The 12,233-nt window shown below is 40.1% G+C and overlaps 1 protein-coding gene across 1 annotated transcript; it reads left to right on the forward strand.

Annotated features, from left to right (window-relative positions):
* Positions 1-8,651: 8,651 nt before the first annotated feature.
* LOC149286114 (fructose-bisphosphate aldolase C-B) lies at positions 8,652-11,996 on the forward strand. Its single transcript, XM_089494457.1, has 8 exons — positions 8,652-8,766; positions 8,889-9,100; positions 9,693-9,747; positions 9,910-10,070; positions 10,909-10,992; positions 11,233-11,407; positions 11,548-11,747; positions 11,901-11,996. The coding sequence occupies exons 1-8, from the start codon at positions 8,655-8,657 to the stop codon at positions 11,994-11,996; spliced, it is 1,095 nt and encodes a 364-aa protein (XP_089350583.1). The 5' UTR covers positions 8,652-8,654.
* The last annotated feature ends 237 nt before the right edge of the window (positions 11,997-12,233 follow it).

Genomic DNA, 12,233 nt, shown 5'->3' on the forward strand with positions numbered 1-12,233 from the left:
ATATATAATATAAATTTATATATTTTACTCAGACATTAGCAGCTTGCTGCAGACAGTATATGATTTGGATCTATATCGCCTGCAATAGCTGGTTTGCAGTTCTTCACTTCTGTTCTTCCCTGTTGCTATGGTCTATCAAATTGCCACAACTAGCTTTTTTTGTTGTTCTTTATGTATAAAAAGCAATTCTGTTGCCAAGTTATACGTGGCCCAGTCTCCAGTTGCTCCAGATTTTCCACTTTGTCCTAGAATGAATTCCTCTTTATAAAAACACCGGATTTCTATAAGCTTTGTTGGCTAGGACAACAAAATGTGTCTTTATGCGGCTTATACACTTCAATAATTTTTTTTTTAGGAAATTTGTGAGGAGAACTCCCAGTTAAAGCGCTCCCTGCAGTTGTGTGAGAATGAGGTCCGTCTTCTTAAAGATGAACTGGCAAAGAATCGAACGGATGCGGGCATGGAGTGGATTCAGGAGAAGCTACTTCTGCACAAGGATGTAAGTCTGCTTTAAAAGAGATACGGGATACGACGAGGGTTACTAATGTAGTTCTGGAGCAAAAGATTCCCAACACTGTGTAATATATATAATATATATTATGATAGGGATAGAGTAAAAAATAAACTAAGAATAATTAAATGAAGGGGGTTGTATATAAATGATAAAGAGATAAAGGAGAAATGGGGAAACATGAGTGTTCTGCTTGAACTCCAGGGTGCTCGGTTGTATAGCTGGATGTATTATTAGTAGCAGAAAGAGACAGATGCGGCTGCTTTAAAGGTCTCCGGTCAGATCTCGCATAGTGTATTGTGTACAGGAGGAGACTCCCAGAAGGATAGGGATATTGGAAGGCAGTTCAGATAAGGGCTACCAAAATGGTGAATGGCTTGCAAGATAAAAACGTTTAGACCTAAAGGCTTTTAATGTGTATAGCTTGGAGGAAAGAAGAGACAAATGGAAACATTTAAGTAAATAGGTTTAACAACCTACGGGAGGGATGTTTTATTTAAAAGGAGAAGGCTTAGAACAATAGGTTAAACTCTAAAACCAGAGGTTTAAATGTAATAAGGAAGTTTTACTTGGCGTGTGATGGATACATGAAACGGCCTCCCGTCACACGCTGTAGAGACTTATACAGTTAGAGAATTTGAATATGCTTGCGATAGCCCTATGGCAAAACGATTGTTTTGGAGAAATGGGCATACTAGATGGGCCAAATGGTTCTTATCAACCATCAAAGTCTGTTTCTGTGAAATCCAATCAGTATGATTGTATCCAGATATTTTATAGCACAGCTAGCGGTATGTGAATGGCAGTGATGAAGGTTTACCACAGCTGTGCGTGGATTGTGAGAATGGTTGTTAATTTACAATTACAGACCACATTTGCAGGATTCCGTGCCGCTGCCTCACTTGTTTATAAATTGACTGAGATCACTGGGTGTCCGACACTTTACCCAATGAACAACCTAGATAATTTGATTCTAGATAAGCACACACAATAAGTTATGCTATAACCCCTCATTACTTTTTTAGGTTTTAGATTCAGGATATCCATCCATGTTTACATTTCCTCGCTGTATTAGTCTCAGCCGCTACCTTTTGGGAAGCCATTCTACTTTTCTGCCGGCCTCTTAGTAAAATAAAACGGGTGCCGGTCTATTCAAATGTTTCTCTTGTGTTTCTACAGTTGACAAAGCTAAGGCTGATGCTGGTAGAGACTGAAAATTCCAAGTCTGAAATAGTCCATCGAGCTTTGAGACATGTAAGTAATGTATTAAGTATGGCTGTAGTCAGAGCTAGAAATACATGGTGTGTTCTGAAAAGGTTATTGCCGTTTAACTTGCAGTCCACAAGTCGCCCTATAAACAGGCTTACAACGTGTTTGTGTTCTCTGCGCAGAGGGATATTCTGGAAGGGAATCTTAAGCGTTCCGAGGCAGAGCTGAAGAAGCTGGATGATATTATCGAGAGGATAAGAGAGGTGAGATGTGGTGGTTGGTTTCCATTAGATGTGTTTAGCAAATCATTTTTTCAGCTGGAGCGGGTAAATTGTACTCATTTTTTTAATCCTTGTAGGGAGACCTATTTTAAAGCTTATCTCTTCTTCTACCGAGAGACATGGAATGCGCTGCTTATTCTGGGGTGTTGTATGTGAGATCGAGGATTTTAATACAAATCATAGCTTAGTGGCACCTTTTAAATGCCAGCGGCACACATGTAATCTTTAGTGGTATCATCGTAAAGCAGATTTATATATTTATACATATTCACTAAATGCTGAGGTAAAGCAGCATGAATCTTGTCCTTACACATTTTAATCATGCATTGCAGAAGACATTTGCTTTGGTTGGCCTGTTATAATAGATAATGCAGTGGGGTTACCCATCTCACCTACTGCCTTTTTCTCCTAATCTATTCAATATTTAACAAATTTGACAATTTTTATGTTTTGACTATAGTGAGTGATATAATGGCACAATCGAATAGGTGTGAGAGGTTAAAGAATGAAAATTTTTGTTATTGGTAGATGGGTCATGGTGAATCAATCATGCACAATACTTTGCATGTCTCTCCAAGGGTTAATCCTTTGTCCACACTAATGCCTTCCACTTTTCCCTCTAGACGCTCCTTCGTATACCTGAAGTCGTCTCCAGCTATAAAGAATTAAGACAAGTTATGGGATATCTCGAGTGAAACCTCGTCTAAACAAATATTCTCTACCTGCAATACCGGGTGGTGATCTCCAAAAAAGAAATCTATTTAATCAGTGTACATTTTATATATTTATTGTTTAACTCATTTAGGTATTGTATATGTGAATGTATGTTGTAAATACTAAAATACTTACAATTAAAAGGTTGGTTTTTTGGTTTTTTTTGCAAAACCACAAATGTTTTTTTGTGTGAAATCTGTGCATCCTTTCATGTCCGTTTTAAGTTTCATGTACTTTTATATTCACCGTAGTTAAGTTAATTCTGTACTTGGTGTTTAGTAATATTTGCCACATAGCCTTGCTTAGGTGAAGACCGGCATACAGGTGCATTTTGTCGCTTTGTGGTCAATCTAAAAACGGGTAAATCAGATGCTGAATATTCATCTACTGTACTAGGGGGGGAAAAAGTAAAAAAAAAATAGACAAAATGTATTTATTTCATGATTCACTTATTGTTCTGAAATTAGCATAAAACAGTTTTATAAAGATATTTTGCGAGTTAGGAGATAGTGGAACTAGAAACATAATTTGATGACCGGTACGGAGAGCTTAAGCGTTGGGACGTTTAGCACTAAACACTGTTGGATGTACAGAGTTTAAGGTTAGTGTGATTTGAATGTAAAGATGTATGTTTAAGGGGAGGTATATGGGTTAATAGTCCACTTAAGCTCGACTTCACCAGAAACTGAAAGGATGGTAGCCCTACAAAACAGGGCGATTTCTTGTGTATGAACCCCTTTACACTTTTAAAATCTACAACTCTCATCACTATTCAACAGAGTCAACATCTCTGTATACTTGATGATTTTAGATGCCAACTTTGGTTTTTTTTAATTGACTTTAATACAAAATCTTTATCCTAAGCCCCTTTTTAAATATTTAATTTGACGTCCCTTTCTGTTTCATGTAAATTCTTGCCTGCGATTATCTGGAACTCTTCTGTCTTAGGATGACCTGGAATTCTTTAATAGCTTGGGAGACTTTTTTTTATCCCTGCATCAAGTTTGGAAATATGAAATACAAACTGAAGAAGAATTTATGGGTTAGAAGGCTGGGTTATTTTTTTTATTTTAAATGTATTCACCAGTATATATATTTTATCTGGATATTGTCATGGGCTACATAAGTCATGTGGTTGTAGGGGATATATATATATCTTATAACCTACAATATAAAAAAAAAAACTACACATGGCAAGAAATGATAAACTGTGTGTGTGTATGTATGTGTGTATGTATATATATATATAATGTGTATATATATTTCTCTTTTCTCTTCCCACATGATGGCTATGTGCCTCTTTTAACTGTTTGTGGTGTTCCCTTTGCAAATATGCAAACCTCTGAGTGTGATTTCAATGTCAACACTTTCCTGCCACCAAATGGCTGATTCCAACATTGTTGGACTGAGGATGGAATCTGCAGGGCTGCAGCTTCTACCTCAATTTAATTTATTTCTCATTGAGGAAAGGTAGATGGCTGCTGGCTGCTTTAAGACTATCTGAGGACTCCTTTATATATTTGTAAAATGTCAAAACTTTTTTTATTTCACTAAATGTGCGAAATGAGTGTCTTGGACAGAAAACAAACTTTGGGTTTTTAGCTATAATTAGACAGGAATGCAATGAAATGTATGAACGTATGGGCGCTGCAACATCCTTTCAATCATTAGGTGCAGGAGCTCAGCCTGTGCTGAGATTCATCCACTGTGAGCCGCTTGTCTGTATACAAGTACAATATACAATGTGGTACCTTGTGTTCTTCCATCCTACAGTATACCCTAAATAAATAAATAGGCTGGTATATAGCATGGGAGCAGCCAATCTCTCTTTATTTGGTTGATATATGGTCAGCATGCATTATAAGTCATTTTAACGGATGAAGTTAGTTATCCTGAATGCATTCCCCCTTTAAGTCGCGTTATATTTATAACCGTGACGTGGTAGATGGATGTGAAGCTGCAATGCAGTGACTGATCTCCCAACTAGAGTAAATTAGAAGAAGAATATAATGGTGTTGGCAGTCCCTTGGGCCACCGCGTGATGATCTGTTTCTGTGAATATAATTGTTTACAAAATGATGTCATAAAATAACGTGTATATTTGGATTACATGTGTTGTGTCGTGTTGACGAGCGATGGCACGGTCTGTCCAATACCAGTTATCCAGTTAAAGACGGGTTGAAGCGATTATTCTTCCGATGACCTCAGGGAGGTAGCTTTGTCCTTGCTGGTGGGGGAGGACGCTGCTTGAGCCTTAAACAGCATCCTTCTCACTGAAAGATGAAGGTAACTTCAAGGTGCTTCCGTTGACTTCACTGTTTCTAACGATCTCATCTTGCCTGATTTATTAACAAAATCCATCCTGAGCACCGAGCATCCACAAACTATAAATAAGTGTTTACTGCCGTTAAAAAAAATTGGTCTTTTTGATGCGTTTTCTGTTGGAGAGATCTGGATCACGTATAATTATTTGTGAATCTGTGTAAGCTGCATAAATAAGGCTCTACGCTGGGAAAAAAAAATACAATTCTATCCCAAGTTCTTTTTCTAATTGATGCTGAGCGATAATTTACTTCTACTGTCATTAGCTCTGCTGTTTTGCTCTGGTGCCAAAAGCAATCAATACTAAAATCCAGAATTACAATGATTGATTTCCCGCAGGCAGGCAGGCAGGCAGGCAGAGGGGTATCCAAAGAGCCGGCAGCGACTGAGAAGACGGTGGATAGAACGTGACATGACGGCGTCCCGCAGATCTGTCCACAAATTCAACGCAATTACCCAAAATTCTTATTAAAAGGCGTTAATTCATAGATACTAAAGGGGGGGGGCAGGAGTTATAAGTATATTAACCTGACATCATTTAATTCCCTAGATTTATTTAGGATTATTTATGATAATTATCATTCTTTCTATATAATATAATCTACCTATCTACATATGTCACATATGAGCATCCGGGCAAGCATCAAAAGAATTTAGTATTTTACTTTCTACATGTGGCCGCGATACATTCATACCCAGCAAATCCTAGAAAAGAGAGACATTACGGGAGTCAAGAGGGACTGTGCATCCTAAAGATGGATACTTGGGAAGTATGAATCTGGAAACTCTGGTAAAACTCCTGGGGTAGTTGAGGTAAATGGGATACAAAACTTTACTAGGGAGAGGTGGGAATCGCTGGGGGCCATGCGGTAGAGAATAAGCACGCTGACGGTTACTGTGAGCCAAGTATCAAAGCACCTATATGATTATGTATATGTTCTGTTTGTTAACCCAATAGAAACACTACTCAATGGCCCAAATTCACAATGTCACTGCTGTAACCAGCTCCATTCAGGAAGGGGGAGAGAGATGGGGCGGGGGGGGGGGCGATATATAAGAAACTTTCATCTCCTCTACTCTGCCCTTTTATCTCCTCTACTCTGCCCTTTTATCTCCTCTACTCTGCCCTTTCATCTCCTCTACTCTGCCCTTTCATCTCCTCTACTCTGCCCTTTTATCTCCTCTGGTCCCAGGGCTTCTCTTGTACCCATCCGCCGCACGCTTAACTATGTATGATGACGTAACGAGGGCCCCGATGACACGTTTATTCACAAAACTTACGCTATACACTAAAACGCTCATTTCTTTCCAGCCCCGGCCAAGCATCTCCCGTGTGCACAGCAGCACAGCAGCACAGCACCGAGAGGAGGAGAGAGGATGCTCGGCAGTGACGTCTCACCTCTCCATGGCGACTTGTCTCTTACTCCCAATCAGCTGAGCGGGGCGGGGCCGCACGGGGTATTAGAGCTCCGGAGTCACGTAGCTCTGCAGCAGAATTACCGTCTACCGGGTTTGTTTGCCTTCGGTACAGAGTGCGTTACACGGTGAGTACCTGGGAGCTCCGTCCTGGTCGGTGACCGTATTAGTGTTTTCGTTCAGCGGCAGGTGGATGCACGCAGTGGCGCTTTCATTAATTCTCTGTGTGATTTGGCCCATGAAGCAGCCGTAGCAGCTTAGGGGTGGCGTTTTATGCAGTGTCACTTCACACCCGTTACATTCGGAGAAGTACCGATAGTTTACCGATCGTTACATAAACGAGCATCTCTTGGCTGGTGCAGAGTTAATGGGGGGCGGGGTTACTAACGTTACAGGTGGGTGATTGACAGCTCTGCTTTTCATCATATTCTGCAGAAGCTCAGCCTGTGATCTCGGTGTTCATTAGAATGACGTCAGATGCAGGATTTTGATGTCAGTAATTTGGGGTCTTGGGTCATCAAATCTGTTATTTACAGTTGGGATATGAGGACAGCCATATTGTAAGGATGGACCTGTCTACAGTGCTGTGTATGAAGATGGCTGCCAGGCCCAGATCTCTGTCACCTGATGAGATTCAGGAGCAGCAGGAGTTCTTATTTTTAATAGTAACAGACATTTTATTTGTGTAACGCCGGAGGCGGCTGCCGCTGACAGCTTGTCGTTTCCGAATAACTCAATTCTAAAGCTGCGTTCGTTGAAAACCAGGAGGGATGTAGATAAACTGTGCTCTGAATCGTCTCATTTCACTTCTCATTCTATAAAGAGCTCAATAACAACAATTGCAAAAAAATTAGAGAGACTCGCGTTTATTTACAGATGAATTACAGCCCTTGTAGTTTATATATATATATATATATATATATATATATTTATTTATTTTTTTTAGGTGATCAATGAACCATTTCTTTTATATCACAGTAAACTGTGTGATTGGGAATGTAATAATTAAAAATATGTCCGTGGCGCTGCCGTTTCCTCACAGGGTTACATCCCTTCGTCTGTCCTAGCGGTAGGGAAGGACACGGCAAGGTCATGGCACCAGAGGCTGATAATCTCTATAGACTGATCTGGGTCATGTTAATGTTAATGGGCTAGAATTCTACCAATGCACATGATTTACCTTTTAAAATGTATCCTTTTTAGGTTTTCACACAAATACACTCTAGATTGAAGAACGCATTACTAATTTTTGCCAACAAATTGGGAAAATATATTACACAGAGGTTGTGACCTTGTTAGATCTATAAAGGGCATAGACTTATCCCAATTTATTGGTTTCCTGGATGGTGTCCAATTGAACTGACACAGGGGCTGCTGGTGGGTTACTATGGCAGCCATGTATGATGTCAGGGCTACTGGGTGTCCTTAAATAATGAGGCAACATCAACATCTATCAACATTATGCTAAGAAGAATAAACATGGCTTATCTGCTATCCAATATGTGCGATTTCTCTATTTTGTAAAAAAAAAACAAACCTATATATAATTTTTTTTTTTTGCGAATGTTAAATAGTTATTCAATATTTATTCTTGAAATTAAAATATTTGAAACAGATTCAGTGATACCATAGAAAATATATTTTTAGAAAATGATCCTAAGCTTAAGTATATTATGGAATCAGACAAAATTTATCTTTGTAATGTTTTTTTTTTTTTTTATTATTTGTTTTGCGGTTGTAATAATCCTAATGTATGGAACGATGCACTTACTGCTCCCTCCTTATTTTATTCTTCCTGAATGTTCACTTTTGTGTTTTGTGTGTATATTTTATATACATACATATATATACACACACAATCTGTAGTGTTTCTGTTCACTTTTTATAGTTGAAGGTGACTTTATAGTGTTGTTGGAAGTAATCTTTTTGCTGTACTAGAGGTTCTGCGATCCCTGAGTAGTTTATATTTATGTTGAGTAAAGTAAGAAGGCATTAAAGAATAGCGGATGGCTCTTTAGCGTTATTTTTTCTCGCGCCCTGTGACATGTTGTGTTTAGCCGGAGACTCCTCTTTCTCTAAACTCTTAAGGATGTTCATGCTTTGAAGTGCTGGCCAAATATTCTGGGCCATGGGTGTCTGTGCTCGGCTTGAGACTAAAACTGGCGATTCCTACCTTTTTTATCCCGTACAGATTAAAGAAAATGACTCACCAATATCCAGCGCTCTCTGCTGAGCAGAAGAAGGAGTTGGCAGACATTGCCAAACAAATTGTAGCCGACGGGAAGGGGATCCTGGCTGCCGATGAATCTGTGGGTGAGTCTCCCTCGGTCTGGGGAATAGACGTGACGGATGAAATTGGATCTTATGTAGATATTAAGGCACGGTGTGTATTGTGATATTTATGCTGGTTGTGACATGAATTGTGCTGTGCATAGGGAGCATGGCTAAACGTTTTACCGGGATTGGAGTGGAGAATACCGAGGAGAATAGACGCCTGTACCGCCAGCTCCTCTTCAAGGGCGATGATCGTATGGAGAAATGCATCGGCGGCGTCATCTTCTTCCACGAGACGATGTACCAGAACGGCGATTGTGGAACCGGCTTTGTCAAGATGATCAAAGATAAAGGCATCCTTGTAGGGATCAAGGTGAGATAATAGAACTTTTGGCAAACTAAGGAACCCTGTGCGTCTACAGGGTTTATATATTTTTCACTTCAGCTTCAGCTTCAAAGAGGAGAACCTGCATGGAATGCCGTGTGTGCTTTCAGAGGAGACGTGATGTTGGAGCAGTAATTGGACAAAACTAAAAATATTAATACAAAGTCATGCTTATTTGCCAACATTAAAATGTTGTCTTTATGTTGGGTGGTAAGATATATATATATATATATATATATATATTATATTTTTTTTTAATTTATTTATGGCTGCCGGTGACTTTTTGTAGCGAGAATGCTGTGATGAGTTTTAGAAAAGTCTGGTGTGGTTGGAATGAAGGAGCGATGATGGGGCCTTCTTGCTGTCTCTATTATTAGCACTTTTGGCTGAGTCTGAGTAGATAACTGCATGTTATCGCCCTTCACGCTCTTCTTTCTGTAGCTTCTCTATTGCCTTGAATATTCCACATTACCAGGCAGCGGATTCCATGCAACTGGCGGAGGAAGGCTCTGTTGGCCTCGTATGTTACTGTAATTTCACTTTCAGATCTTTATCAATGGCATCTATTTGTTTCTGGCAGGTAGACAAAGGTGTTGTTCCTCTTGCTGGCACCAATGGAGAAACCACTACTCAAGGTAAGCAAAATACATATGTTGCAGATCTAAGCTTTGATGCCCCTATTAAAATGTATAGGCCTCTAGATTGAGGGGTTATATATAGATAGATAGACATATATATATATATATATATATATATATATATATATATTATATTATAGATATTTTTTTTTTAACCAGGTTTGGATGGATTAGCAGAGCGTTGCGCTCAGTACAAGAAAGATGGAGCTGACTTTGCGAAATGGCGCTCTGTTTTGAAAATTAGCGACACTACGCCATCTTCCCTTGCGATCATGGAAAATGCGAATGTTCTGGCTCGTTATGCCAGCATTTGTCAACAGGTATGAAGTCTCTATATATTCATAACTAATACATTTAAAGTGATGTGATCTTAACCAGTTGAATCTTAAAGAACAAGGGGCACCTACAGATACCACATTTAAAATGACCCGTTCATAAAACATTACAGTTTGTGTTCATTTTTTTAACACTTCGTATGAGTGTTCAAGATTTTTAAAACATTTGTCTGCAGTACACATGGGACATTGATTTGTACTTTTCCTAAATTCTACACTGTGGTCATCCTGACCAGAATATCACAGCATGTTCTAACCACATGGGGTTTATTCACTGAAGGGTGAGTTGTGGTTTCAACTCGCTCGCTTCAATATTCATGAAGGGCTGAGATGGCCCTATATAATATATAATGTATAATTCAATGGCTGCGGAGACTAAAGAAGCCTTACTGATGAAACTATACAGCGCCAGCCAAGCTCGTCCTGCAGCAGAAGCGTATTGGATGAGCCTTTATAATGTGTCGTGATGTCACTGCTCTGAAATCACATCATCCAGAACTGTTCTTCTGCAAAATGCGGTTTTTGCTGTTTTGACCATTCAGATGTTTCAAAGCTACGACTCAAGAATTTTAATATGGTTGTTCTATTTAAACAGTTTCTAAGAATTAGAGCTAATTGAAATGTTAAATCCCTGAGCCAAAGGTCCAGAAGCACTCTAGCGTGTTAAGTTGTAGAGTGCCCGGGCAGACTGTGGTGTTTGACAAAAATTACTATATTAACGTGTCCTACTTTGCCTGGGTGGCATACAAGGTGTTCCTGGGTCACGTTACCTACAACATTTGCAACGTACTGCTTTGTTGATGTATTGCTCCTTCGCTTACAGAATGGAATTGTCCCCATCGTGGAACCAGAGATTCTTCCTGATGGAAACCATGACCTGAAACGTTGCCAGTATGTGACGGAGAAGGTGTGTGCTGGTCCTGGTGGCGCCGTGTTTTATTATTTTATATATAGCTTCATTATATCCCACAGGGCATCAGTAGCTTATTATGTAACTGTTGGAAGAAAAGGCGCATGTACAATACACACACCTGCTTATTCTTTGTTTTAGATTCCAATATTTTTTGCCCCTTCTAGTCATATTTTCCTGGCATATCATGGAACATTAGATCTAGGCCTGGCGATGAACCTGTTGGTTGTGTTTTAGGTGCTTGCTGCTGTATACAAGGCTCTGAGTGACCATCATGTGTATCTGGAGGGGACGCTACTGAAACCCAATATGGTAACAGCTGGCCACGCTTGTCCCAACAAGTACACTTCTCAGGAGATTGCCATGGCAACTGTAACTGCTCTGCGGCGCACCGTGCCTCCTGCAGTACCAGGTGAGCTAAGGACTCGGGCAAACACGATATAATGTACGCCACTCGTCTGTTCATATACATGTTAAGTCTAATAGGTTTGTGGTAATGTTGCTGCCCTAGACTAGATATGGTCTGAATTTTTTTTTCTTTGTCTGCTTCAGGTGTTACTTTCCTGTCTGGTGGACAAAGTGAAGAGGAAGCCTCTATTAACCTTAATGCAATTAACAACTGTCCTCTGGCCCGGCCTTGGGCCCTTACTTTCTCCTATGGACGTGCGCTGCAGGCCTCTGCGCTCAACGCTTGGCGGGGCAAGAAGGAGAACGAGAACGCAGCTACAGAAGAGTTCCTGAAACGCGCAGAGGTAACAATGTTAAAGAACAAGAAATGTTAAACTGCAACAGGCTTTTGGCTTCTTGCTCCCTAGTTTGTTCTGGTAAAGTAACATTGCCCAATGTGCTTTTAAAACCGTATAAGTAGTCGTATCTCACGGAACCTTACCCCGGTCTCTCTGCAGATTAATGGGCTTGCAGCCTGCGGCAAATACGAACATGATGCTTCCGGAGCTGGGGCCGCCAGCCAGTCCCTGTTTGTGGCCAATCATGCATACTGATCTCAGCCGTCTACTTGGCACCGACGCATAAGACGCCTCCACCGCATCCCTCCTACAAGCAGCATCTTTGTGGAAACCCCTGCAGCAAAACGTCAACGTATCCTAACCTTATAATGTGAGCACCTTGCAGCCTGGTCCTGATGGAGGAAGGACTGGTTTTTGCACAAGTGTAGTGGCATTACGTGCTAGGCTGTGTACTATCTTCCTAACAGAATGATTATTTTTAAATGGTTCACT

Source organism: Sceloporus occidentalis, unplaced genomic scaffold (genome assembly GCF_023333645.1).
Source record: "Sceloporus occidentalis isolate IW3139 unplaced genomic scaffold, rSceOcc1.0.p SCAF_72, whole genome shotgun sequence".
In the NCBI taxonomy this organism is placed as follows: domain Eukaryota; kingdom Metazoa; phylum Chordata; class Lepidosauria; order Squamata; family Phrynosomatidae; genus Sceloporus; species Sceloporus occidentalis.

What these genes read in the sequence shown, in the direction of transcription:
- LOC149286114 (XM_089494457.1), top strand. Translation starts at nt 8,655, where the DNA reads ATGACTCACCAATATCCAGCGCTCTCTGCTGAGCAGAAGAAGGAGTTG. An exon ending in GCATCCTTGTAGGGATCAAG is followed by an intron (nt 9,101 to 9,692) that starts GTGAGATAATAG and finishes TGTTTCTGGCAG; the next exon opens with GTAGACAAAGGTGTTGTTCC. An exon ending in GCCAGTATGTGACGGAGAAG is followed by an intron (nt 10,993 to 11,232) that starts GTGTGTGCTGGT and finishes GTTGTGTTTTAG; the next exon opens with GTGCTTGCTGCTGTATACAA.